Raw genomic sequence first — 27,787 nt, 5'->3', positions numbered from 1 at the left:
GGTCATTCCCCTGCTCTTAACCACTCAGTAGTTCTACCTTCCTTCCTCTGGCAGCAGGGAGAAGGGTACAGCCTGGATGCATGGATCATTCCCCCTTGCTGGGTGGGTATGAGTGAGGGCTTGGGGACTGGGCATGAGGAGCCTGAGTCAAGGTTTTTCCTCAAGATGCAGGACTGAAAAGCCAGAAATAGCCCTAACATTCATCTATATCAACTGTGGTCCATCCAGATCAGGGAATACTATCCAGCAATAAAAAGAAACAAATTACCTATACACACAGCAGCAATACAAATGCATTTTAAAAAATACTATACTGAGATAGCTAGACACAAAAGCACATAAACTTTGGTGCCATTTACATGAAATTCAAGAATAGGCACAACTAATCTACGGTGACAAGTAGGAAGACTGGCTGCCTCTGGGGAGGGGAAGACCCAGAATGCACTTTAGATCTGTGCCTTCATGGAGGGCTACGTCCAGGTCCCCTTAGAAATCTGTCCACTCGCTCCCCCAGAAATTGAGGCTGGGTTGGTTCAGGGGCAACCTGTGACTTCAACAGGTAGGTGGGTGTTGTCAGGGACAGATGGGAAGGAAGAAGAGGGCATCACAGGATACCCACATCACCTTTGGGGTGATGAAGATGCTTTGGAACTAGACAGAGGTGATGGGTACCAACTAGATACCAATGACTTGTGCATTTTAAAATCGTTACTTTTAGGTCATAGGAATTTTACCTCAATACAAAAAAGTAAAAAAAATAAAGAAAGAAGGTTTTAAGATAAGGGCAGCAAGCTTCTCCTCCCTCTAGTTCTCACTGCTGGGAGTTCAGCATAAAGGGATGCCACTTCTGTTAAGAGTCAGGCCACACTTGTCTGCCTTTAGTGGACCATGAACCCCTTTAAGGTGGGTTGATACATATCAGTGCTCACTGCCTGGGCATTGTAGATAGTGAAGAAATAGGATGCAAGTTTGACTGCTGAGTGAGAAAGCGGACTTGTGAGTGAGTGAATGAATGAATAAGCAAATAAATAAATGCATATGCGAGTGAATGAGCCAATGAATAAATGCATGCATGGGAGAGTGAATGAATGAGTGAATGAGCAAGAACAGAGTGAAGGCATAAGTGAATGAACCTAGACCAGAGTGTGGGCTGTGGACACAACCCGTGTGCATTGCACTCCTGGCTTTGCAATGCGAGTCATTTAACCTCTCCGTGCTCAGTTTCCCCATCTATCCATATATAACGGGGTGGGAGGGTTGTTACAGAAATAAATGAGTATAAATGTGTAAACTGCTTAGAACATCACCTGGCAAAGTGTGCCCTCTGGAAATGTTTACGAATATGAGAGACACATCTCTGCACGCAGGGAACCTCTACCGGGTCGCACAGGGGTGGTACCCAGTTTCAGCCGGGGCCTGCGACTTACCGAGGAGCTGCACTTCGTCGGTGATGCCGTAGACGTCGATGAGCGCCCAGAGCGGGCCGCCCACCGCGACCCCGCAGTGGAAGAGCACCGGCTCGCCGTCGTTGACGCTGTAGAAGACGCGGCCGTGGCGGTCTGCCCAGTAGGCCAGCACGGTGTCGCGCAGCGCCAGGTTCTCGGGCAGCGCCTTGGCCCAGTAGCCGGGCCGCGTGACGAGGTCGGGGCAGGCGTACTTGGGGATGTCCTGGGCACTCATGAGCGACGGGTCGTGGGCCGTGAAGCCGAAGCGCAGCGCCCCGCTCCAGCCCGGGCGCACGGCCACCAGGCGCAGCCGCACCTGCTCGTACAGCCGAATGGGCCGCTGCGTGAACGTGACACCGTTGCAGAAGCTGTTGCGCCGCGTGGCCCGGCGGGAGTGGCCGTCCAGCCGCACGTTCTTGCCCTTGGCCTGTGCGTGGAAGCGCGGCGCTTCGCCCAGGACCGGCCGCCGCTCGGGACCGGGACCCGGGCCGCAGCAAGGCCGGGTAGCCAGGAGGCGCGCGGGTGGGCTTGAGTCTGTGGGAAGATACAGGTAGGAGAGTTAGGTTCCCTCGGAATTCTGCCGCCCCGATCTCTTTTTAAGTGGTCCTTTCCATTTTAAATGCCATCTTAAGTAGACTGGGAATGGTGAACGTTCCAGCCACCCCCGGACTGCCAGACGGTGCCACAGCAAAGTGGCTACACTGGACTTCACAAATCATGAGCAAATCATGGCTGTGTCTGTGTGTGTCTCTGTGTGTGCGCATGTGTGTGTGTGGGGGGTGGGTGAGTTCTGAGGAACTGCTCAGACAGACCACTGCCTTGTTTCACTCCCAGACAGACCACTCCCAGACATTGTCACAACAGCCAGGCTGGGTCATCTGACTTCCATGCCTATCAAATCCCTCCACATCCAGAGGCTACTTCAGGGCTATAGATCCTTCCAAGGCAGCAGGCGCCAAAGAGTCTTAGGGAGTAGTGGCGGGTATTTAGTTGCCTTTCTCACACAAGTGTTGTTCAAAAACAAGGCAGAAAAGGACACAGTCCTGGGATCCCCTCAAAATAGTGTCAAAGGCATTCTAAAAAATGCTGGAATCCTGGCTCCTAGGTACTTCCTGGCTGTGTGATAGGCAGTAGATGCTGCCATTTCTCTAGCCTGTACCCTTGCCTGTAAAATGGGGACCTTGCTTAATTCACCCAGCTACTAAAAGATTATGTGAGTTAGGTTTCTAGAATACTGCCTGGCATAAAGTATGTGCTTAACAGGCAACTAATATTATAATCATAACACTGAGGTTGCAGTGGAAAACCCAGGCCAGGAAGATCCTGCAACTTCTCCTTCCCTTTACCCCCAGAAAATGAAGGCACTCTTTATAAGCAAGGCCAGCTATTCGACAGCATGTACTTTTCAGAATTCAATTCTAAGGGAATTGTGCCCAAAAGCCTGGGGCATCTTGGGATGATCTCCTTTCAAAGGATTTGTCCTCTGACCCCAAGAATTGAGGTAGGGACTTTGTCCAGTTTTCCTCCTCAATCCAATGGGGCAGATGGCGGGAGGCTGAGGCAGCCTGGGAGGTGGCAAGGTGGGTAATTACTGAGCAGCTGAGTATGGTTCTCATGGAAATACTCAGAAAAGACAGGCAGACCCTGGCACACTATGCCCTGTGGTCGAGGGAGGAAGGCAACCATGCTGGCAAGCTGGGAGGCCCCTCTCCAAACAGAAGCCAGTGAGCCACAGAAGACAAAATAAAAGGAATGAAGGACCCATATAAGAATAAAGAACATAAGGGACTTTAGCCGTTCATCCATTTACCAAATGTTTAGGGAGTACCAAGTAATGGCCAGGCACCGTGTTAGGCACTGGAAATAAAACTATCTCCAAGACAGATAAGGCTCCCACTCTGATGGAGCTGACATTCCAGGGGCAAAGTGAGACAATAAATACAACATATTCTGCCTATTGGGATGCATTGCAGAGAAAACTGCAGCTAAGTGAGGAGCACTGAAAAAGGTGCTATCTTGGGATTTTGAGGGCTTCTTAGTGGGTGACTTTTGAACAGAGAATCCAAAGGAGGTGAGAGAACAAGCCATGAAGGTATCTGGAGGAAAAAGCATTCCAGGCATGTGCAAAGGCCCTGGGGTGGGAATGTGCAGGTGAGGTTAAGAAATAGCAAGGAATCCAGGCAGCTGGGATGGAATGAGCAAGTCGGGGGGTAGAAGGAAGAACACAGAACTGGAGTTTGGGAGTAAGGGGAGACCCTGTGGGGTGGTTTTGTTTTTTCTTTAACTGAGATGGGACATTATTGGAGGTTTAGATCAGAGATGTGGCAGGACTGCTCAAACTGCAGTGGAGAGTGTAGACTGTTGGTAAGGGGTGGGGGTTGGGGGGGCGGGCGTGCAAGGAGGGTGGTAGCTAGAACAAGGCTACTGGATTATTCTGGAGCACAGATGATTGTGGCTCCAAGTACCAATTGATGATGAGAAGGGGAGAGATTCTGGATATGTTTTGAAAGTGCTAGCAGTTAGGAGGTTTTAGTTTTAAAGAGAGAAATAAAAATCATTCAATATACAGTTGACCCTTGAAGAACACAGGGGTGGGGGGTCCTGACCCCCAAGTAGAAAAGCCATATATAATTTATAGTTGGCCTCCCTGTAAATGGGTTCTGCATCTGTGGCTTCAATCAACTGATATCCATGGCTGACTGAACCTGAGATTGGATGAATCCGTGAATGCAGAACCTGCAAGTAGGAAAAAAATCTGTGTATTTCAAACCTGTGTTGTCCAAGGCTCAGCTCAACTTGCTGTGGATGTCTAACTTATAATCAGTAAAACAAACCCTTTAGGCTCTGTAAGGGATACTCAAAGGGGTAGCAGAGATGTGGTAAGGAAGGGGCAGGGAGATACCAGGACAGAACATTTTTGTTTCATCCTTGATTCCCCCAGCAAAGAAGGCCTGGCACACACCAGGCACTTGGTAAATGCCAGCTGCCACCTTTGTGATGGTTAGAACTAGAGCAGACCTCAGGGATCAATTTTCTCCAATAAGCTCATTTTACAGATGGGAGAAGGGCCCTCAGAGGAAGAGGGGCATCCCAAAGCCCAAGGTTAACTGGGTTCCAAGCAGGAATCCCTTTCTTGGGTTCTTCTGCCAGGCCATGTGTGATGCAGAGAGGTGGAATGTCAGGCTGTCCTTACCCAAGGAGGGCAAGGGGAAGCCTGGGGTAGGCTGGGCATCACCTCACACAGACCCTGTGTTGTCATGAAAGTAACTCCAGTTTCCTGTAACTCCTGCAGTTAGTCCTGGGCATGGGCTGTTTCTGCCTGTCCACCATCCACTCCTCTTTTCTGGTTACTAAGCCCCAGTTTTCCTTAGGAGATTCAGCTTTTGGTCCAGTAGATTGGCCTCACCCCAATTCTAGATCCAGGCCAATCAGATCATCACAAACTTTTCACTCCGGGACCCCTCTTTTGCATATACAACAGGTTGATATTTGCAGCCAAAACTGTCCCAATTGATAAAGTGCATTCGGTCACCTGTATGGGACACCAACTATGGATTGGTGGTTTATCAAGTGTTTCTTCCTTTGAGCTTTATAATAACCCCACAGAGTAAGGACTACTGTTATTCCCTTCATGCAAATGAAGAAATGTAGTGTCAGAGAGGTTGAATTACTTGCCCTGAGTCATACAGCTGGCTTAGCTAAGGATAGCTTCGATTGAAGCCAGGTTTGAGTGAACTGACAGGTTTCTAGGAACTGACACAGGATGGGCAGAAGGGTTGAGCTGCAGCCCCTGATGTAGGAGGGGTAAATAAAAGGATGCTTATTGACTCCTTTTACTCCTGGACAGGCTTGCTAGGCATTGGACTGGTGGAGAAAGGCTGTGGGGCAAAATGTTTACTTCACTTACTCATCCTTTATTCATCCATTCACCATCCATCCATCCATCCATCCATCCATCCATCCATCCATCCACCCACCCTCCCATCTACCCACCCACCCATCTACCCATCCATCCATCCATGTATCCATCCATCTCCTTACCCACCCACCCATCCATATCCATCCATCTATCCATCCCTCCATCCATCCTTTCTGCAGATGCATTTGCTAGTGTTGGGCTCTGAGGATGCTCAGGTGATCACACACCCCTGCCCTGATACAGATCCAAGTTTCTTCATGGTTGGAGAAGCCACACAGGGGAACAAGCAATGACAACAGAGTATGATCCAGATCACTTTAGGTGCCAGCACTGGTACAGGTCTTAGGGTCAGGTCTTCAGGGAGGACAGGGAGCTGAGGGAACACAAGGGGCAGTGGGTGCGGGGCGGAGTGAGGGGGAGCTGGACATTGTGTAAGGAGGGCAAATAACACAGCTGGTGTGGGAGAGTGTCTGAGGTTGTGCAGCCACTGCCTCCCAGGACTGAGGGGTGAGGGTGCTACTGCCTGAGAGGCTCAGAATGATGCAGGGTGGGGGGGGGGGCAGTTGGGGCCTCTAGCTGAGCACACCGGACTGCCTGTTAGGGGGGCCTCCAGGGCAGCGAAGAAGGTGGACATAGAGTTAAGCTGCGGCCATCTCGAACTACAAGGGTAAGACAAGAGCCCACCGGAGAACTATTTCAGCAGGACAAAAATCAAACAAGCGGAGGAAATACCTCCTGGTGTAAACCATCAGGAGAAGCAAGAACCCACTCTCCCCACGCATGCTGCAGCCTCTGGCCTACAGCTTCCTCTAGGCTCCCACAGGCCGGATTCTCTCAAGGTCCCCACCGCTGGCAAACTCCCCAGGAAACATTAAATATGACCAGAGATCAGAAGTCCTTCAAGTACTAAAGACCACAAGCACCCTTGTTTGATTATTTTTATCTTCCCCTCTATCACTGTTGCTTTTTTCTAATCTTATCTCTCAATCAGAGTTTCTTTACAAAACACGGCCTGGGGAATCCTAAACAGATGTCCTTTCACTGTGGCCTGGAGACTGAATGAGTGCTGGGATGGGAAGAAACCCTGCTCTGCAGTCATCTAAAGGGAAGTTGCTTGCAAAACCAACTGTATGTAAGGATAAAATGCAGCCAAAGTTTACATATTTGTTTAATCTTGATTATATGATCCAACTTCCTTTGGGGAATGAGGGATAAACACTAACCCCCCCCTTCTGAGACCAGACTCCTTATGTCAGATAATACCAGAGTGACAAAGTTCTAAGAGGATGTGTTGTTTACACCACTGAAAACACTTAAAAGAATAACAATAAGCCAGCTCTAAACGGTAGACTAACCTCTGCTTTTAGCTTGGCTCAGGGAAAGTGGATTCTCAAGAAATAGAAAAATGGGAATCCCAGGATCTAGGCTGTGGTTTGCAGATGTCAGTGGAAAACCTAAACTTGATCATTGAAATTACTGCAATAAATACAAATGCCACATTATAGAACGTTTGGAAAAGAGGAGAAAAATCCCCCCTGCTCCCCACTTACCTGATCCCTTTGATCACTGTCCCCACCCGACCCTTATCCAGGTAAGAACACCAGAGCGGCCATGACTTGTACCCAGTGTTTTTGATATGTAATTGCTGCTGATTCTCAAAATGAATGCAGATTATTGTCTGCATTTTTTCAGGAGAAAAACAAGACTTCAGACAGGAGACACTTCCTGCAGCTGCAGGGAGCAGCACTGAGATGTGAGCCCCCCAGCTGGTGCCCTTCTCCCCGCCCCACCTTCTTCCAGAAATATCACGGAAGTACTAAGTTCTAAGTAGCACTAGCACCTTTTCTAACTTCACTGCAGTCAGAACACATACCCAGTTATGCTTCCTGCCTTTTCTAACTCAAAATTACATAGAAAACATTTCCCCACACGGCTCCCAAGCATTCAGTGGACTTAGGTTGCATGGGGTAGAATATTCCATCGAGGGCCAAAATGTCCTCCACTACTCCCTTCCTGGGGATCACTCTAGCTATGCTCCCAAGTGGCTGAGACATTGGGCCTAGAGTTTCTTGGCACCAGGACAAGAGTCAAATGACTACATAGTCACTGGAATCTTCTGTCAGAAGAGCCCTCACGCCACACCAGAATCGGACTCATGACCCTTTCCTTCCTAGCCAGACAGATCCCCGCAGGCCTCATGGGGATGCTATGTCTGGTCAGTGAGCACCCTCCTCTCTGGTCAGGAATCTGGACCAGAGACTCTAAGAACAAGGCAGGTGGAGGGGCTGTCTGTGGCGTGAAAAGCGAGGGGCCCGGCCTCCATGGTTGACCTGTTGCTCCAGTCCCCATCAAGACTAGAGGGGAGTGTGCCCCCAGTCCAGGAAACAGTACCCAGCTCAAAATATATGGGCAGAGATTTGGGGGGCTGGATGAAGAGTGGCTGTGGATGGTAGGGACAAGGGGACGCTTTTTTAATAAATGTCGCCACAACCCAGCTTTGGGCAAGCCCTTGAGGAAGACAGGTGGACATTGGAGCTGCTGCCTGAATGGTGCTTTATTTGCATCTATACTTTAGATAAGTCCTTTCGGAAATACTAGGTACTTTAGTCCCTCTTGGGCTCTGGTTTCAAGACTGTGCTTTGCTGTTAATTTGCCTAAGGGCCGTGGGGCAAATCGGGGTCACCTGGCCATGCTGCAGTACTTCTGTACATGGTGAGTGACCTCAGGCCCCCGTCTTGCCTGTTGGATGTGTGGGGGCGATGAGCAACAGGTCCCAATAGAAGGCCTGGCTCTCAGTAGCTGTTCTGGTTCATTCCTCCATGTGAGCTGTCTGACTCTGGGTTAACCCCTCATCTCCATCCCTCCGTGTTTCTGGTTTTCTGAATCTCAGTGGGAGAGAAATCTCAGTGTTCTGACTTAAGCATGGGCTTAGAGTCAGATGGACCCGCCTTTACGCTGTGGTTATGTCATTTTTCAGTTGGGTGATCTTGACGTACATGCTTAACTTCTCTGGGTTCCCCCAGCCAGACCCAGACAAGAGCCACCTCCCTCCAGGATCCTTTCCAGGCCGAACCAGGTGACCTGGTCAGACACAGTGCATGACACATAGTAGGTGCTCATGAAGCATTTGGTTCCTCCCTTCCACCACCTTATTTAATAAGGTTCCTTGACAAAAAAATGATCAGGGACTTTGGGTCTAGGGACATACATTTCTCCCATGGAAGGCTGGTGACCTTGGTAGGGAAAGGCCTCTTGAAAAGCCCGGGTCACTTTCCCTGGGCATCCAAGGACAGAGCCTATTTTTAAGCTATCCCAGCCCTGGCAAATGTGCACCGGGCCACCCCCTGAATGATGCTCACGCATCGCCCCAGCCCTGCCTGCCTTTGATCTAAAAAGAGCCCAAGGAAATGGCATTCAGCGCCAGGAGGATGGCAGGAAGCAACAGCCCCACTTCTCTGGCCGCAAGATGACAGCTTCCAGCGTGTTGGCATTCAGCAGATGGCATTCTGGCTGAAATTTCCAGTAGGTTCCGCTCCACTGGGAAAGGGAATGGCCAACCCAGAGAATCGTCTACTCTGTACCCTCCTTTTCACCAGAGGGTGCAAGCAGCCTTTTACTGAGCCCCTGTGACATGCCAGCCTGTGCCTCTGTTTGACTTTCAGGGTGACTGTTATTTATCCCCTTCTTTTTCCAGATAGTGAAGGCAGGCGACAAAACTGGGCAGTGGCTGGCGAGGGCCTGGTTCAGGGCCTGCCTCCCACACCCACCCCTGGATCCACATCCAGCATCACACTGTGGACGTCATGTGAGAAGTCTCTGGGTCAAACACCATTTGCTCAAGTCCACAATTCAAACCTGCGCTGTTGGCAGTTGGAAACAACACGGGGTGTGTGTGTGCTCATGCTGTATGCTTTACAGAGGACAAGGCAAGGCTGGTATTTGGCAAGACCTCCTACCACCCAAAGAAGGGCAACGCTATCTGGCCACTTTGGCGGCAGCTTTTCCACTGGTGGGTTTGAAAGTGAGTGAGGAAAAAAAAAAAGGAACCAACCCTTCTTCACCTCTGCCAAATGGGGCAGTGACATGTACCAAGGGACAGATGCCAGTTTCTTGGGACTTTGTTCTCTGTCTCCCAGGCCTGCTCAGCCAGCACCCTTGATGGAAAAGGGCCAATCCACATTGGAAGCCATGCTCCTGTTCCCTTCCCCTCTGCTTTGCAAATAAAACCCGGTCACCTCAGTGCAGCCAGGAAGGCCCCACACTCCTGTCAACAGCTGCAAAGAGTCGGGGGAGGGAGGCTGGAGGTCACGGAAAGACCATGTTTAGCGCTGGTTGGGAGAAAAGCCCCCTCCTGCCAGGCCTAAGTGGCAGCCCTATTTGCTCCAGTGGCTCGGCTGCACTGAGTTCCCAGGGGGTGAGATCATCCCTACGCCCCCTCAAAGTATGCTAAGCAGAGCTGGGATTCCCAAACTCTGACCCTCTGCTAGGCCCCTCAACGGAGGTCTTCTCTTGATAAATGGACCCAGGAGATGCCAACCTCAGAGGTGCCGGCTCCCAAGGTTAGGATCCCACTGCTGTGGAGGGGTGGGAGGGATGTGCCCTCATTCCTTTTCAAGTACATCATTTCCTCTTTCATCTGACATCCACTCCATGCCAGGGCCCTCTGGCTGCTGGGACATGTGTTCCCAAGAGTCACACACACAATCCTTATCCCCTAGAGCTGAGTGAGAGACAAGCAGGGGATACATATAGACACCATGACTGCACAAGGTGGTTGACAGGAAGGGCTAGGGGCCACAGAGATGCTTCTTAGAGGCGCCACTCTGCAGATTGAGGAATAAATGGCTCAGAGGATAATAAGGATGGGGGAAATGTGTTTCAGGCAGAGAGAACAGCACAGAGTAAAGGCCTGAAGGTGAGAACAAGCTGGGTTGTGGCAAGGAGTACATGTAGGACAGAAGGAAGAGGGGAGGGTGTAGAGGGAGGCAGGGGCTGCATCATAAAAGGTCTTAAAGGCAGTGTAGAGGAGGTTATGGTCCTTAAGAAGGTTCTGGGGAGCCTCCCCGGTGGCGCAGCGGTTGAGCGCTGGGTTGCGAAGCTGCCCGCGGCCTCTGCAGCACCGGTTCAATCCCCGGCTGCTCCCCGGCCACCGGAGGAGGGTCCCACATGGCTCGCAGACCTCTCCTGCTGCCCGCTGCTCCCCTCAGCAGTGTACTTCGGTCGTCTGCCTGCTCTGCTCCCTGCTCTGGCTCTGGTGAATTCTCTCACCCTCCCGCGCTTCTGACTGTACCCAGTGCTTGTATAAACAAACAAATAAATAAATAATAAAATAAATAAAAACATGCCTCTATTTAAAAAAAAAAAAAAAGAAGAAGGTTCTGGGGGCCACTGAAGTATTTGGAGCAGGGAAGGAACACCTGAGGATCCACCACTCTGAAGAATTTGATTCAAGTCCCAAGTCTTTCCACAGAAACTGTCCCTTCCTCTCTTCCCTGCCTATCAAAATGATCTGGCATAGCAGGAGTGAGAAAAACAGTCCAGGTTTTGAACGTTGCTTCCAACGGCTGTCACGGTCCTGCCCCTTGGCACCTGCTTCTCTTCCAAGCAGCCCCTGACAGCTGCCTACTGATTAGCTGGCCAAGTCTGCCAGCTTTCTCCTTCTTTTTGCCCTGAGGACAGCCACTCCCCCCATTCAGGTGGTGCCTCGGCTGCTCACTAACCTCCACCCCAGGTGGGCACCCATGGGGCCCCGGCTAGGTGTTTCGGAACAACAGATCCACCAGTCCTCCTCCAGCAGCTACGGAGGAGAAACTCCCCTTGAATGACACTGTTGTGCTCTGTGGAGTTGAGGACATCTTTGGAAGCCCAACAGCCAGGCATTTATTTGCTGGACAGAGAATGGGCACTCTCCTCTTTGGCACCCCAGTATATGCCAGATGCTGGTCATTTACACCCACCCTGCCTCACCTCATCGCCACATCCTGCCAGGTGGCTTCCATATGGGGAAACTGAGGCCCAAAGAAACAGTCATCCTTGCCACAGGCTCCCAGACTAAGCACAGTGCCTGTTTCAAATCTGGCCCCACCTGACTCTGAAAATTACATCTTGCTTATTTCACGTTTCTCCTCCCCTAGGTCTCTCAACTGCCCTCAACCTGCAGAAAAACTAAACTACATGTAAGTAACTTAAGCTACCTTCTGGCAAAGGTGGTAAGCTGTGCCCTGGCATGGTGGGGGCGGTGGAGGGTGGGGTGGGGATAGATGTCATGCAGCAAATTCTGAGCCACTCAAAAGCCACAGTTTGGTGGAATTTGAGATGAACAATAAAGCAGCATCTAAAAAAAAGAAAGCAGGTGACTGCAGTGAGGCTCGGGAAGGATGGAGCCTCAGTGCCTGAGGTCCCCAAAGTCTGAAAAAGGAATTGGGTGGGGCATGGTGGGAGTGGCAGATCTCCTGGGGCAATGCAGAGTCTGAAACTGGCCCTCCACCCACCAGACCTCCTGTGATCCTCCTGATAGCACTGGCAGAGGTGACTGCTGCCAGACCCACTGCTGGTGAGGAAGGGGAAGCTCAAAGAGGCTGGGAGAGCTGCCCACGGCCACACAGCCAGGAAGTGGTGGAGTTGGCATTTGCACCCTTAACAGCCTGCCTCCCAAAACTCAGGTGAAGTGCTACAATTGCCTGGGGCAAAGTGTAGGTCATCCCCGGAGGGTAGGAGCAGAGCACAGTGCTTGGCACACAGTTGGTCCTCAACTAATGTCATTTTCTCCCCTGTTGTGTTTGGCTCTGAGACCCACAGAGAAGTGACACTGAAGGGAACCTCTTCCACTCTGCTTCTCTCTCTTTCTCTCATCCATCATGCTGGCCTTCCCCGTAATGCCCAGGGGCTCCTAAGAGCAGGAGAGTGCGGACAGACGGAGGTTGCTTCAAGAAAGTTTGCCCAGACTTCTGCCCCCAAACCCGGAGGGAAGAAGTGTTGGAAAGACTAACTCTGGGGTCCTGATGAGACTCTCCGTACCGTATATATTAAGCTCTGATGATCTGGAGTCACTGGCTCAGTGGTGCCGCTCTATAACCCTATGTACCCATTTCACAGAGGACATTAGGCCCAGACAGGAAGGACTGGCCAAGACCAATAAACAGTTGGGTAGGATTCACAGCTGTGGTAGGCGCCACACAGGACTCTGGTACTGTTTTTCCCCCAACCCCTCCAGGAATACAGATTCCTTGCTCTCAATGGCCACTTACAAAATCCCTGCCTTGTGTTGGGCTCGGAATACTCATGGACTGTCCAATTTATTCCTTATCACAACCCCATGAGGGAGGCACCATTCCCATCCCCATCCCATGGATGAGGAAATGGAGATTTGGAGGGGGAAAGTGACCCACCAGGGCCAGGCGGCTTAGAGTAGAGCTGAGCTTTGAACTCCAGAGCCATTGCTCTTTCCACCTTTTCTTGGGATTCCAGCCGAAGACCCCATCTACAGTCAGGGTGTGACCCTGCACAAGGCTCTGGTTCTCAGCGTCCCCATCTGCCAAATGGGAGGTGGGGTGTGAGGATCAGAGCATTCTTGGGTCCTGGGAACAGGGCCTCTGGGTGACCTGTCTCAGGGATGGGGTTCTGCGCCGTCCCAGAGACATGGACATTCCATCCTCCGATCTCTTGCCCTTGAATCACTCAGAACCGTGGAGAGCTGGGAAGTCCTTCTGGGGAGTGGCTATCTGCTCTTGTGCAGTGGAAAGTTACCAAGTAGGCCTTTAGAGACGTGGGGCATGCGTGCGCCCACCCAGCTCATAAATCTATCATCCTTGGGGGAAAAGAAAAGAAAACACGTGCCGAGGAATATAACCGTGGTAGAAACAGTGTGTAATGTTGAAGATGTAAACAGAATACGCTGGTTAATAGCTGTGGGCATTCTGCCGAGTGCCAGCCAGTCCTGCCCCAGACATCCCACCCCGCTTGTTGCCCCAAATGGCTGATTCATTACAGAACTTTCCCCCATTGCCCAGAGTGAGGCAAGAGGCCAGCTCTGAGCTGCCCCAGACCCCAGTAAGAAGAATGAAGGGGAAAGAAGGGGTGATGGTGAGCTGGGACTGTCACCCACGGACAGCAGTCCTAAACCCAGCTCGGAAGTACCTGCCACTGAGTCTGAAAAAGTGCTGAGGCTGGGGGTTGGGGGGGGGGCGGTGTTGGAGGGGATAGGGAACAGACCTCAGATGGCAGGTGGCTTCACCTTTCTGTGCCTCCGTCTCCCCAACTATAAAATAGGGCTAAAAGCTCCCAACATGCAGAACTGGCACATAAGTGACAGATTATAAAGGGCCCTCCAAGTGTTCAGAACATAGGGGTGAACACTCCCCCCAAGACTCCAGGATCACAAAGTTTCTTAAAGGTCAATTCATCTCCAGTCCATCTGATGCTCCGGTTGTCTCTACAATGTCCATGTCAAGTCCCAGTTGGCTAAACAGCAGAGGCAGACATTTCCTCACTGCCCTCCCCTGCGTCTCACTCCACTTCTAGACAAATCCCACAGGTAGAAAGTTCTTCCTTAGACTGAGGTGAAATCTGCCTCTCAGGATGCCCACACACTGATCAGGACCGCATTTGTCCATAATGCTCTTCCCCATCAAGTCTGCTCCCTGGCCTCGGGTCTGCAGGCAGCTCTTAGGCTCCAGGGGCCCCTAGGTCGTGCTGCTGGAGACTCTTTGCTCCCCTTGGAATGACATGTCCTTTCCTTTACTGTCCAGAGAGCTCCCAGGACATCAGCTGTCCCAAGAGCTGCATATCAGACCTTGGCGAGTATTTGCTGGGGCCCCACAGTGAACTCACAGGCCACCCTATTCTGTCATGCCTAGAGGCAGGGGGTGAGACAAAACTAAAGAAGTGGGGGAGCAAAATAGATCTTCTGGGATTTCTGAATGTTTACAGATTTCTGTTCAATACAACAAAGGGTAAATGTGAAATGTACCCTTTTGAGCCCCTCACCCTGACACAGCAATCATCCATCCCACACCAACACCCCTTCCTTCTAGCCGGAGCTGTTTACCTTTGGCAAGTCCCTTTCCCTCTCTGTGCCTCTCTCTGGCCTCTCAACAATTACGTGGGAGTGATAATAGAAGCTGTCTCTGAGCGCTTGTCCTGGGGGTTAAATGCAGGTACCTGCTTAGAACAGTGTCTGGCACAGATGGGCTGCGTGATACAACTTAGTGGTTATTATTATTCTTTTGTGTCTGTCTCTCTTGGGGGCGCCGGGTTCAGCACTGAGCAGGGGCTTGTCTGCTCAGTGAATATATAATCATAACAGGTGCTTCGTGTGAGCATTTACTATCTGTCAGACGCTTTGCATGCCTGAGAGGTAACATCACTATCCGCTTTCTGCACAAAAGGGAGTCGAAGCTTAGAGAGGTCAATTTGTTTGTCCCGCTCCTACCGGGGCAGAGCCAAGGGGCAGAGCCAAGAATCAGACCCAAGGCTGAAGGACCCCAGCAGGAGCTGTTAGCAGCTCTGCTTGTAATGGCACAGCAGGGGCAGGAAAGCCTGGGTGCAGGACCACAAAGGTCTCTCACCTCTCTGTGCCCTTTCCAGATGACTGGTGGGGGCTGCCTAGAGCTCTGGGTGAGCTCAGGGGAAAGGGTGGGGTGCACTGTGGTACCTCCAGTGGGGTCAGGGTGGTAACTGTGGGCCAATTTTTACCAGGCACACACATCAGGAGCCTGAGCCCTAGCTGGGCAGGAGAATGACATGCAGAGTTCAAGTTCATCCCTTCTCCAGGGTAAGAGTCCACTGTTTTAGTTACAGAGTTTGCAGGTTTGGGGTGAAGTGGGGTGGGTTAGGAGTAGGGGATGGACCTTTACTAGGGGCAGCTTCATTTCGCTGCTGTGGACTGAAGTAATTTGCCTTCCCAGGACAAAGCAGGGAAGAGGGTCACCTGCAGGAATGAGGGATGGGGTACAGGGTTCAGGAACTCAGGATGAGGATGAGGGGCAGCAGTTGCAAGAGGCCCTGGGAGCAGCCCCTTGGTATTGGAGTTCCAGAAGCAGCTTGGGAGCCAGGAAGGCCTGGGATCAATTCTGCTCTGCCACTTCTTGGCTGCCTAGCCCAAGACAGGTTTCTTACCCCTCTGAGCTCAGTTCCCTTATCTGTGAAATGGGAGACTATTTCTGGAAGGCTGGCTTTGATGATTGAAATGAGATGAAGGGCGTGGCATGGGACAAGCATGTCGAAGCTCTGACTTTGTAGCTACACCACCCAGATGAGTGCTCAGTACCTACAGGGCTGACCCTGGCCTCCTCTTCTCTGTTTTAAGCTCTAACCGCATGCCTGGCTTCTATTTTAAGCCCTCATAGAGCATCACTAAGTACAGAGAGCCCTTTCGTCCAAAAGAGGACCAAGCTGACTCTTCTTGTCTGTGGGGAAGATTAAACGGCCTGTTCTGAGCCATCCTAGTGGCCCAGCCCAGCGAAAATGCTGCCTCCCTGCTGGCACATGTAGCGCATCATCCCGGTCGGGAGCCTGGTGACTGAGAAATCAAAGCCTCCAGACTGCTGGCTGGCCTGCAAGAAACCCCTCTTCCTCTAACCCCATCTCTGCCCACTGCTCTAACCTCACATACCACCACGATTGCACTGGGGCCCCGAGAACACCAAAGCTCCCCACACATGCCCAGTGGTCCCTCCCCACAGGCCTGTGTGCTTCTAACCCTCTGCCTCAAAAGCCAGTCTCATTCCTGTCTCCTGGCTAACTTCTCTGCTTTCTGGCCTCAGTGGGTAGCACCTCCTCCAGGAAGCCTTCCTGCCTCCTCCTCTGGGCTTTTGAGGTTCCCTGGACTCCACCTCCCCCATTTGCTGTAACTGTCCTGGCCTTGTTGGTGTCTACCACTAGAACTTGAGTTCTCAAACCCGGGCTGTGACCTCAGGCCCAGCACAGAGCTGGGCCTGGAGATTTGAAGAACAAATGAAAACTGTAACATGCATGGCAGATTCTTCTTATCAGAAATCAGGTGGCCTGGCAGGAGCTCAAGGAACACTTGGGATTGCTGTCTGTGCACATGAAAGGGATCCTTCCCAATCCAGTGCTTCCAGTAACCTAGGGCAGTGCTTTCAAGGCAGAAAGTGACAAGTACCTGCCAGCCATGTCCAGAGACCCCAGGGGCAGGCCTGAGGCCTCTCCTGGGTGGAGGCAACAGTGACCACGAGACTAAACGCCCTGGACATTGTGCTAAAGACTCAGCTGAATTCAACTTGGCATTCACCATCACCAACATGCCAACAGTGAGGGAACCACCCCGAGGCACAGGGAGGGAAGTAACTTGTCCAAGGGTATTCCACTGAAATATGGCCACACTGAGATTTGAACCCAGAATGCATGTTCTAGACTTAGACACCAGGCCTTCTGCTGCTGACAACCAGCCAGCGGTCTCATCACAACTCCTAATCACCGAGCCCATTGGAGAGCAACACCCATCACATCACCACCTCCAGCCCCCACACACACATGTGTATGCACACAACTGACACAAAAATGTAAATTCTTATTACATGAACAAACATATTCGATATTTTTTCACTCTATTCTATGTCATTAATGTTTTTTAAAGCTGGCCACACACAACCCACAGCAGATAGCCCACTTGATTGGTACCAGGCCTCTGGGCCCCGATCTCTCCCTCTCTAACAACCAGGGCAACAGCATTCTGTGCCTATCAGAGATATGACCCATTACTCATCCCATTCTACTAGAAATTTCTTTCTTTTTTTAAAAAAAGATTTATTTATTTATACATACAAGAACTGGGGTAAAGGACAGAGGTGCGGGAGGTGAGAGGATTCACTAGAGACAGAGTGGGGAGCAGAACAGGTGGATTGACTGAAATACACTGCTGAGGGGAGCAGTGGGCGAGACAGGAGAGGTCTGCTGTGCCATGTGGGTATCTTCCTGGCTGGGGATCAAACTCGAGTAGCAGTGGCTGTGGACAGCATCATAGTGCTGAGACTTAACCCCTTGCGCCACCAGGGAGGCCCCCTCTACTAGAAATTTCTATTCCTCTTCCACTAGAGGTAAGCTCCTCAAGGGCCTCCAGTGGTGATTTACCTCATTCATGGCTGGGCCCCTGGGCCTGGAACATAACAGGTGCCCAATGAAGATACACACGCAGGCAAAAAAGGACAGAGATGTCCCAGGGTCACTCCAGCCTGGTGCATAGCACTTAAGCTAAGTCCAGGGTGGTCTTGGGATGACAGCTACAGAAGACCCTAAAGGCAGGAAGACGACACGTGGTGGGAGGCAGACATTCAGTTTGACTTCCCTTCAGATGCTGCCTCCTCCTCCAGGAAGCCTCCTCTTTCTCCCATAGCCCCAGAGCTACTTTCTTTCATTTTTGGGGGGTGGTGGGGTGGGGAGGAGAAAACAAGAAAGGGGGCAGAGGGGTGGGAGCAGGAAGAGGATAAAGGATGAACACAGAGGAAGGTCTGAGTTTTTTCTGGCACCAGATTCTCCACAGGTACCTTCTGTACTTTTCTCCTCCACACTGGACAAACCCATCCCCTCTGCCTCACTTCCCTGGATGGATAAGACCATGCCACCCCTCCCACCCCACGCAGCCCCCAAGCATCCTTACAGGAGTCACCATGGAGCCCTGACTGGCCAGGCCAGACCTGGTGTTGACAGCCTGGGGAGTTTCAGGGCTGCCAGAGGAAAGGACTATCACTGTGAGAGGCTTGCTCAATCCTGAGGCTATAAAAGTGGTTCTTAATGACCTGGTGGGAGGGAGGCAGATAGGGTGAGATAAAGCCCAGCCTGACTTTACACTGTGGTTGGGGAAAGGAGGAAGAAGGTGCAAAAGTTGAGGAATGTCACTGTGGTCAGCCATGCAGACATGGCAATGGCTGTAAGGAGAGTGAGAAAGGGCACTGTCTCCCAAGGGCTGAGAAAGTCCAGGATGGGGGAAAGCGTGACTGCTAGGCTCAGGAGCATCACCAGCCAGAGGGTAGCAGATCTGACCCAGTGGGCCCGACACCCCCAGACCCCCTGGGCAGGGAGAGTAGAAGCAGACTGCCCATCTAGGTTAGAAATTTAGAAAGCCTGGCTTTCCCCCTCACCCCAAGTCCTTCATCTCTCTGAGGTGCACTTGTCTCCCTGTAAAATGGGGAGATATACAGCCCCTCCATAGGATTGGTATAAGGATTGAAAATAAATGATGTGGGTAAAGTTCAGACTGGGGGCTTGGCACCAAGCAGGGCCAACACACTTCCCTCACTCCAAATGCCCGATGACTGAACTCACACTGAAAAGGGCTGATGACTGGGTCAAGTGTGCACCAACTTAATGATTAAACCCATCGCGTGGTTTGAACTGAGTGTCCTCTCCAACCACATCTACGGGTGAGCCCCAGAGGCGCGCTGAGGGAAAGAACTGGAGAGAACTCCTTCTCCCCAATCCTCCATGCGTGCACCCCCTCCACCCCGGAATTCTGCCCTCCCCTACCCCCATCTGTTTACACACCTTTCTCCCCCTTTCAAAGTGCAGATCCAGAACCCCAGGCTGATGAAGTTCAACAGAAGGACCAGGTGGTATTAGAAATGAGACAGAGGTGGGTCTTCTAAACCCAACTTTGCCACAGCCTAACTGTGTCTGGGCAAGTATTTGATCTCTCTGTCCCTCACTCTTCTCACCTATGAAATGGCAGGATTGAAATTCAATTAGAAAGAGAATGGGTCAACACACAGTAGGAGCTTAACTAATGTTCTCTAGGGACAACTGCCCACTTACGTTTACCCTCTGAATTCGAGGATGCCCTTTGCCAGGGCAGCCACAAGGTTTCCCAGAAATCAGTGATAAAGCACCTGCCCTTTCTTTGACTTTTCCTTATTGTATGCAATAACATGCCATGTGTACCCTGGGGCATGCAATAAATATTATGGGAAGCACAGATTGGGCTTCTGCAGGTCAGAGGAAGAATATAGGGCTTTGGAGCTAAATAAACCCGGATTTCAATGCTAATTCTGCTAACTGATGAGCTGGGAGCTGGGACCAGTCATCACATCTCTCTGAGCCTTGGTTTTCTCATCTGGAGAATGGAGATGATCCTCTCTACCTTGCAGGGCTGTTTAGAGAATTACGTCTATTTGTTCATTCAACAGATATTTGCTGAACATCTACTACGTCCCAGCCACTGCTCCCAGTGCAGTAGTGAATAAAGCAGAGAAAACCCTCCCTGGGGGGAGAGATAATAAACAGTTAATGACACGTGCAGCTCGAGGCACAGTGATGCCTGCTGAGGAGAAACACACAGCAGGGAGTGGCAGGGGCAGGGGCCAAGGTGGGATCCACACTGGGGCAGAGGCCTGAAGGAAGCAAGGGGGAAGTCAGGTGGAGGGCTGGTGGAAGAATATTCCAGGCAGAGGGATCGGCAAGTGCAGGAGCCGTAAGGAGAAGCGTGCTTGGCATGTAAATGAAGTCACATATGCAGGAAGCCTGGCACAGAATCCAGGTGCTCGGCAAATGCCAGCTCTCTATTTCCAGTCCCGTAGAAGGAACCCCACGCATGTGTCCTTTTCCTGAGAACGACAGCACAAGGATTTCTACAGGGCAAGGCTGAGCCAAGTGTTCTTTCAGTCTAAGATTCAGACAACATGTGAGCTCCACCACAGGTTTTTGAGCACTTGCCAGGCACCAGGCTCAGGGCTGGGCAACCACAGATACAAGATGATCAAGACATCTTGGAGCCCTGTCCTCAGGCAGCCCCGGAGTGAGTCCTAGAATTGGGTGACAACAATGTAATGTGGTTAGATGAACAAGCAGACACTTTAGAAAGTGTCCATATAGAAGAGTGAAAGATGGGATTTGACATGGTTGGTCAGGGAAGGCTTCTTGGAGGAGGTGACAGCTGAGGTGACTTTTGAAAGCCAGACTAGACAACAAAGCATATTCCAGGTGTGTGTGTGTGCATATACGAGCACAGAGATATAATAAACAGCCCAGTGTATGTGCAGAAACTAACGTCACAAACATTAAATGGCCCTTCGTATTCTGGGGATCAGCAAACAGGGATTCCAGTTCTGTCTCCATCCTCAAAATTAAGGCAACCTGCAGCCCCAGTGGAGAGTTGAATTTTCTATACTTAGCTACAGTAGCAGGTAACCAATCTTAACCCCAGGCTCCGAGTTCAGAGTGGCCCAGTCCACAAAGCGAGCTCCCAGTAGGATGGAGGTAACATAAATCTCCATCTATATTTAGCTCACCTGGCCTCAGGGCCTCTCTGTCTCTTGCCCGCCCCCCCCCAAGGATGACCCACAGGTGGCAAAATGGCTTTTTAGTAGAGGAAATAAACATTTCTTAATTACAGAATCCTACAAAGGAGCCCAGGCCTCAGCTGGAGTCTGTGTGCTTGGGAGTACAACCCTGGACTTCTGATTGAGTGGGTGGATTCTCCCCCATCTTAGCAACAGCCCTGTTCATAGGAGGTAGAAGCCACCCTCCAGGAAGCAGAGCTGGGTTCAAATACCACCTCTGCCAGAGACTAGCTGGTGCTCCTCTGCTGCTGACTTCACCTCTGTGAAAATGTGGAGGTTGGAGTGCAGTGGAACTAAAACTGCCCAGAAGCTTACAAAATAGATGGAATTGGCTCCTCTTCCACAAACCAGCCTTGGGAATCCAGAGCACAGTATCCTCCACTTCAATCCCCTCCAGGGGAAGAAACTCTAATTTTTTGATATAAAACCTGGAGTGTTATAGCAGAGACGTGCTGATGTGTCCCTTTCTCCTAAAAATCTCAGCAAAATTTGTCCCACACTTGACTGGCTTTCCCACTTAGCTGGGCCTCTGAACTTTAAAAACACATACATCTTTCACCTTCTGTTTAAAGGATGCTACAAATGCCCTGCCTTAAGCCAAAATAGGCTCCTCTGAAGACTTGGCGGTGGGGAAATGTGGGCCTGCAAACGGATGGTTTCCAATCCAGACTCTCCCCACTAGCGGTGTGACCTTGGGTGAGTCATTTCTCCTCTGCGCTTCGATTTTTTTCCTTTGTAAAATCCTAATACACATCTTCACAGCGAACAGCGAAGCTTCTTTAGCATACTGCTGCAAGCTGTTCTGGTCCCACAAACACCAGGTTATTTTCTAGCAGGGCCCATATTTCCCCAGTCCCCCATCCCCCACGTGCATCCCCTTACTCTAGCTCCTGAAATTCTGGGGTGGCGTTAACTAGGGGGCGATGCACTCTGCTATGGCAACTCCCAGGGGCTAGAGAGACCCCAGTTGAGCGGATACCAGAGGGGGGCGCAGCCGGGGTGCGCGTGGGAACGTGGCCAAGACCAGGCAGCACGTACGTGGGGGCGCTGGGCGACTGGAAACTGGGGAACCCCTGTGAGCACCCCGACTCTCAACAGCTGCAGTTCCAGCAAAACCGGCCGCTTCTGGCCGTCGGAAGCCCTAGGGAGCCCGGCTCCAGTCAACCCCCGGGGTTCCTAGGCTCACTCATCAGAGCCCTAGGACTGGAACAAAGGCGAGGGGGCGCACGGCATCGCCCCAGCGACCCCTTCGCGCATCTAGCCAAAGCAGGAGAACGAGGACAGGGGTCCCCAAGGTAACCGAGACGCGGTACCCGCCCTCCCGAAGCGCAAAGCCCAGTGCTCGCGGAGTCGGGGTCCCACAGACACCGGAGACCCCAGCCTGCTGCGCGCCGAGGGCTCCAAGGGGGGGTTGGGGCGGCTCTCCGGAAGTCACCCAGCGGGTCCCTCGGGGAGAGGGGAACCCCAGCGTCTGCCTCCGGGCAGGGCTCCCCGGCGTACCTGGCAGGGTCCTGTGCACGGTGTTGCCCATCGCTGCGTCGGGCAGTGGCGTTGGCGGCGGCGCGCTCGGAGCGCACGGAAGCTAATTACCGGGTGGGCCCGGGACCCGGGCCGGGGTCGGGCTCCCGGGCATCGCGGCTGCACGGGCGAGCCGGCGGGCGGCAGCTGGGGCGGGTGCCGCGAGGGAGGCGGCGGCAGGAGGAGGAGGCGGAGCCACCGGCCGGGCCCGCCGGCTCCGCCCCCGCCTCCCGCTGCCTCCAACCGCGCACGGAGGGGCGGGGACGCAGCCGCCGCATCTTTTGAAACTTTGCTGCAGGCTGCAGGAGGGGAACGCGGAGCCTCGGGCTCCCGGGGCAGGAAGGCGCGCGGGGCAGCTGGTGCCCTCGGGGTGCAGGGCTCATCACTTGCTGGCCTGTCTTTCATTTATCCCAGCACTTCCAGAAGGCCTACTATGTGCCAGTCCCCCTTGCCACCGCGGGCCATACACTAGCCTGGGCTGAGCACGGATATCGGGTCAGGTGGGTGGGGACACAGGCGGAAGGTCACCTGTATGTAAAGGGCTTGAAGGCTATCCAGACGGGGTGACCCGGGTGAGGGTGGGATCACGTGTCCACAAGTAGGCGAGACCTAGGTAGTGTCTAAAGGTTGGAAGAAGGGAAAGCATTAAAATATTTATTGGGCACATATATGCCAAGGCTGTAGTGGGCCCTGTATAGAGCAATACACCTTGGATCCTTGTGAGTTTGGGACTCATACAGAGGTCAATGTTAATATAAAAGGCGTGGAGGAAATTTTGCTCAAATAGAGCAGCACAGTGCAAATGGGACTTTGTGACTGCTAGAGGGTGACTACAGGACTGTTGTAAGCAGACCTTTTTAAGATCAGGTTCCGAGTGCTCGGGTAGGTCACTGTGTTGTGTAAATCCCAAATGCACACCAGCAACAAATGAAGTCCCAAGTGTCCCAAAGTTTTGTGGGTGGCACCTGCAGAGGGGACACAGAGTCCAGTGGCCACCTGCCACATTAAGAAGTAAAATTAATAATTTATGACGATTTCCTCTTCGTCCCTTAAAACTCATATTATTCAGCTTCATTGTGAACTGTCTCATTGGGATAATGGGGATTGCCCTTACCCTTTATTTGGGTTGCTTAATATCAGGGTATATATGGTAGTTGCTCACTCTTCTGAGGTCCCTCTGCGTTTTGCCCTGTGCCTCGATTATACTCTCAAGGTAGAAGCGATAGTTTTCATCCTCGCTATTGGTTGATGGGAAACCTTCTGTGGGAAGGACCCACCTGCTATTCATTTATGGATCCCCAATGGCCAGCACGGGGCTAGCATACACAGGCGCTCGCTGCATACTTCAATAAATTGACTGCAGAGATGCATTGCTCTGAACTGGGAGAAGAATGGAAAGAAGCCGGGAAGGATGGGATAGAAAAGAATTGTGAAGGAATGAGTTTTAGTTATAGTAACCGTAGACTCTGATATAATCACTAGTGGTATGGCTTTGAGAGAAACAAAATAAGGATGGATTAACAGAAATATGGGTCTTTAGGAAAAAGGCAGAGGGCTTAATGTCTTCGTGGAACTGATTAGATCATTCTGGGAGAAGTTGCTTTGATTCTGGGTACGACATTTGAGAAGCAAGGCAAAGCTACTCCACAAACTTAGGCAGGTGGTTTGGAAGACATGGGATCTTATTCCAGGAGGTGTGTAAACAGAAGCAAGGGATGGGAGGTGAGGGAGTCCTTGTTGCTAGGCAGGGACCTCTAGTCAAAATCTCTTCTGCCTTTTACACCTATGCACCCCCACCCTCATCCACATCCAAAATCGCACAGACTATGCCACCTTCCCGGGCACCAGGATCAGTGCTTGGCCTGCAGGGGCCCCTGGGTGGGGCTGCCACTCTTGATTGTGTAGTGCTGGCATAGCCTCCCAGAGCAGTGGGTAGAGGGCGGGCCCTGGCCAGGCTTCCTGGCATTGATCCCTTGAGGCATGCCCCAGCACGCCCTGCCTTGTGCCATAGCAGGCAGTCAGGTGCACCTTGTAAAAAGGGCACACACTGAGCTGGGAGTGGGTTTATGCCCACTGTGGACACCTGGGTGAAATGACCCCTTCCTCCAGGGAATGCAAGGGTGTTTGCCAGACTCCTCCCTTCAACTCCAGAGTGGAGAAGCCAAGCTGCAATCAAACCACAAAGCTTGGTTTTAAAATTGCTACAGTATGCCTCTGCTTTTTAGCACACCCTGCCTGTGAAACCCTGGATTTCCAAATCTAGTTGGTCTTCACCCACAAACACAGTATTTTTCAGTTCTTGGTTACGAAGGGCCAAATACATAGCAGGCACCGGATCATGCCCTTTGAGCAATCCTCATCACAATCTGGCAGCATGCTTATTAGCATAATTCCCCCCCTTTTTTTTGCAGGAGAAAAAGCTGACGTGCAGAGAGAGAGAAGAATGCCAGCTCACACGGTCAGATGGAGGTGGAACTCAGAGTGTTCTGAGTCTCTCCTTTTCTAGAGAGGAAAGCAGGCTCACCACTATGAGGCCGCTGGCCCAAGGTGTCATAGAGGTGAGCAGAGCAGTCAGGCATCTTGAGTTTCTCTGATTTCTGTACCTGCACTCAACCATGCAGCCCTTCGTGAGGTGCTGAATCTGACTGTCTTTACCTGGCAGCCAAAGCAAAAAAAGAAAGCAGCCCAGGCACAAGCTTTCCTTGTCCTGTTCCCTTGCAGACACACACTTGATGCTGCAGCCCATTCCAAAGGAGCTCATCAACAATGCCCAGAAAGTCTCAATTGGCAGACTCTCCTCTTGAGTTTGCCCAGAGATACATCAACCATGGCCAGATGGATGGGTCCCATGCGGGACATCTGAAAGGCCAAGGGCTGACATTTCCCTGAAATACAACAGAGAGAGCCCTGCCACAGGTTGGGGTCATGGGCATTCATCTTTCTTCCAACAAAGGGAAGGAGCTAAGACACTCTACAGCCCATGAAAGCTTCAGGGCTGAAGGGAAATCAATCAATCTGTGGTCACATGGATTGAGGGTATATTCAGTGAATAATGTTCCTTTTCCAAACTGGACTTCCAGGCAGTCTCAGCTGCCCTCAGCTGGGACAACAGCTACCCAGAGTTTTAAGAGAGTCATAGGGGTGTCAGGCCCAAGTGGTTGCAACAGGAACCTGAGTGGGGGATCCCAGATTGGCAAGTAATTTTGAGGCAGACTGGGGTCCCAGGGAGCTGGGGCTTGGGTCACCCACCTCAACATGCTAAGCCTTATTGGTCCAGGAGCCAGGCCAGCTTACCATTGACGGGGTCAGTTACGCTCCAGGGTAGGGAACAGACACAGGGCTTCCTTCAGCTCTGGCGAGAGATGCTGCTGGGGAGAGCCCAGCTCTAAGACCCTAGCCTGGGTGGTCATCCAGCCTACTACTGCCTAGCTGGGGGAACTTGAACATGCCATTTGCCTGCCTGGGCTCCTCACCTGTAGAATGGGGACAGTAACACTTGGTGGGGGAAAGAAGTGCAGAACAGCCTGGAAAGGAGTGGGTGAGGAAGGGAGGTTCAGCCCAGACTGCCTGAGGTTAGAATGACTGTATGTTTAGAGCACACCTTTTCACCAAAACACATCTGTGGGATAAAGGAAGATTTGGCTACATTTCTTTTTTCTTTTTTCTTTTTTTTTTAAAGATTTATTTATTTATTCACACAAGCACTGGGTACAGTCAGAAGCGCGGGAGGGTGAGAGAATTCACCAGAGCCAGAGCGGGGAGCAGAGCAGGCAGACTGATGAAGTACACTGCTGAGGGGAGCAGCGGGCGGCAGGAGAGGTCTGCGCGCCATGTGGGACCCTCCCCCGGTGGCCGGGGAGCAGCCGGGGATCGAACCGGAGCTGCAGAGGCTGCGGGCAGCTTCGCAACCCAGCGCTCAACCGCTGTGCCACTGGGGAGGCCCTGGCTACATTTCTTGAGGCATTGCCAGGAGCCCAGCGAGGCTGGTAAAGGCGGGAGAACAGAGGCAGAGTGGGTGGGACGAGTTGGGATGTGGAAGGTTGTAACTGAGTGACCACAGCAGGTACAGCAGGTTCAGACCCTGGGGTCATGTTGGCCTGGGTCCAAACCACCTCTTTGCCCTCCCTCAGCCACCCTCCTTGGTTACGTAGCCTCTGGTGAGCAGCTCCCTGAGCTCAGGCTCCTCCTCTGAAGAATGAGCAGGGTGGTAGGAAGAGTGGTTACTGGGAAGAGTGAGGTCAAGTGTGTCCCTTCTGTTGCTCCAGGGTCTGGTGTGGAAACTGGCAGAGTAGGCCCTTCCTCTCTGGTACCCAGCATTACCACCCAGCAGGAGAAAGACTGGGACCTCTGTCTGCCTGCTGCACCACAGGAGTGCACCCTTACTTATTTAGGGGTTCAAGGAGTCACCCCAGCCCATGCTGGAGACTCCTTGCTGAGGTGTGGCTTGTGCCCAGAAGTCCTATGCTTCCTCATGGCCCAGCTGGAGGGGAAGTTTCTGTGCTATGTGGCTGAGGGGCCCTGGTACTAGGGCCTAGGTACTAGGGCCCTGGTACTAGGATTTGGACAGCACAGGGTCAGCTGGGGTTATAGCACGTACCCATGGGGGGCCTTGGGCAGGACTCAGTGTTCTCCTCTATAAATAGCCATAAAAGTTAGGGTTTCAGGGTTGTTGTGGCGATCCCACGGGATTTGAATGGGCCTGTGACATTCAGGCAGTAGCTATTACAGTCCTGCTGTCAGATGCATAGGGCCAGGTAGGCGTCCAGGCTTTGGTCACACAAAGTTGGGTTCAAATCCCGACTCTCCTACCTACCCTTTGACTTGCTCTTATGTCTCGGGTCAGTGGGGACTCAGTGATAGGCTGAAATCTTGGGAAACAGCACAATCCATAAATGAGGGCCATTAATGCCATCTGGGTGTAGGATGACCACCCTCTTCCCTTTCCCACCTCCCCCCAACAATTTATGAGCCCAGCTGGCTCTGCTACCAATGGTTCCTTCCTGAGTGAGATCTTGGAAGGTGATTAAAAACTCAACCCCATGGCCATCTTGCAGCACCTGTTCTGTGCCAGGCCTGGGGGCCACAGAGACCACTGGGGAGTACCTCTTGTGGAGCCATCAGAAGCCTTGCCCATCATAGCCCAGCTATCCAGGAGAATCAGTCAAGGAAAGGTGGAAAGAGCTAGGATCTGGATCAGCAGGGGCAGTAACAGGGTGGGGAGGGAGCCTCGTTCCTCCCCAATCCCAAGAGCTCATACAAATGGACCATCTATGGAAACCCAGCACCTAGGCTCCAGTCCACAGAGCCATGTGCCTTTCACGACCTCCTTGCCCAATTCATTGATGAAGAAAAAAGGATTTGTCCAGAGCTACACAACTAGATGAGGGGGGGTTCAGGTTTGTCCTGGGAACCCTATAGCTGGTACCTCCATCTCACTGACCCCTCACCTGCAGAAGGAAGAGGCCCCTTAGACCAAGAAGAAGGATTCCACAAAAGCAGGTGTGCACCTCTCCAAGGACCAACTATAGCCTCCATCCTCCTGGGGTTGTTAAGAACAGGAGCCCTGGAGCAATAGGGTCTGGGTTCGAATTCCACTTGGGCACTCACAGCTTGTG

The 27,787-nt window shown here is 52.0% G+C and overlaps 1 protein-coding gene across 2 annotated transcripts in view; it reads right to left on the bottom strand.

The window, feature by feature from the left end:
- Positions 1-22,326, bottom strand: part of NEURL1B (neuralized E3 ubiquitin protein ligase 1B) — a 44,629-nt gene extending 22,303 nt beyond the window's left edge. Inside the window, exons 1-2 of one of the 2 annotated variants that reach the window (XM_037501302.2) lie at positions 22,155-22,326; positions 1,428-1,979 (exon numbers count right to left, since the gene is read on the bottom strand). In XM_037501302.2, the coding sequence (XP_037357199.1) occupies positions 1,428-1,979; positions 22,155-22,185 (583 nt within the window). In that variant the 5' untranslated portion in view covers positions 22,186-22,326. The remainder of the gene's footprint in view (positions 1-1,427; positions 1,980-22,154) is intronic. The other variant, XM_037501303.2, reaches the window with a different exon arrangement.
- Between the last annotated feature and the right edge of the window lie 5,461 nt (positions 22,327-27,787).

The sequence above is a fragment of the Talpa occidentalis genome, unplaced genomic scaffold, assembly GCF_014898055.3.
Source record: "Talpa occidentalis isolate TD23 unplaced genomic scaffold, MPIMG_talOcc4v2.1 talOcc4.9, whole genome shotgun sequence".
Classification (NCBI taxonomy): Eukaryota; Metazoa; Chordata; class Mammalia; order Eulipotyphla; family Talpidae; genus Talpa; species Talpa occidentalis.
The sequence above is the reverse complement of the archived record's forward strand: the minus strand, read 5'-3'. Positions and strand labels throughout refer to the sequence as shown.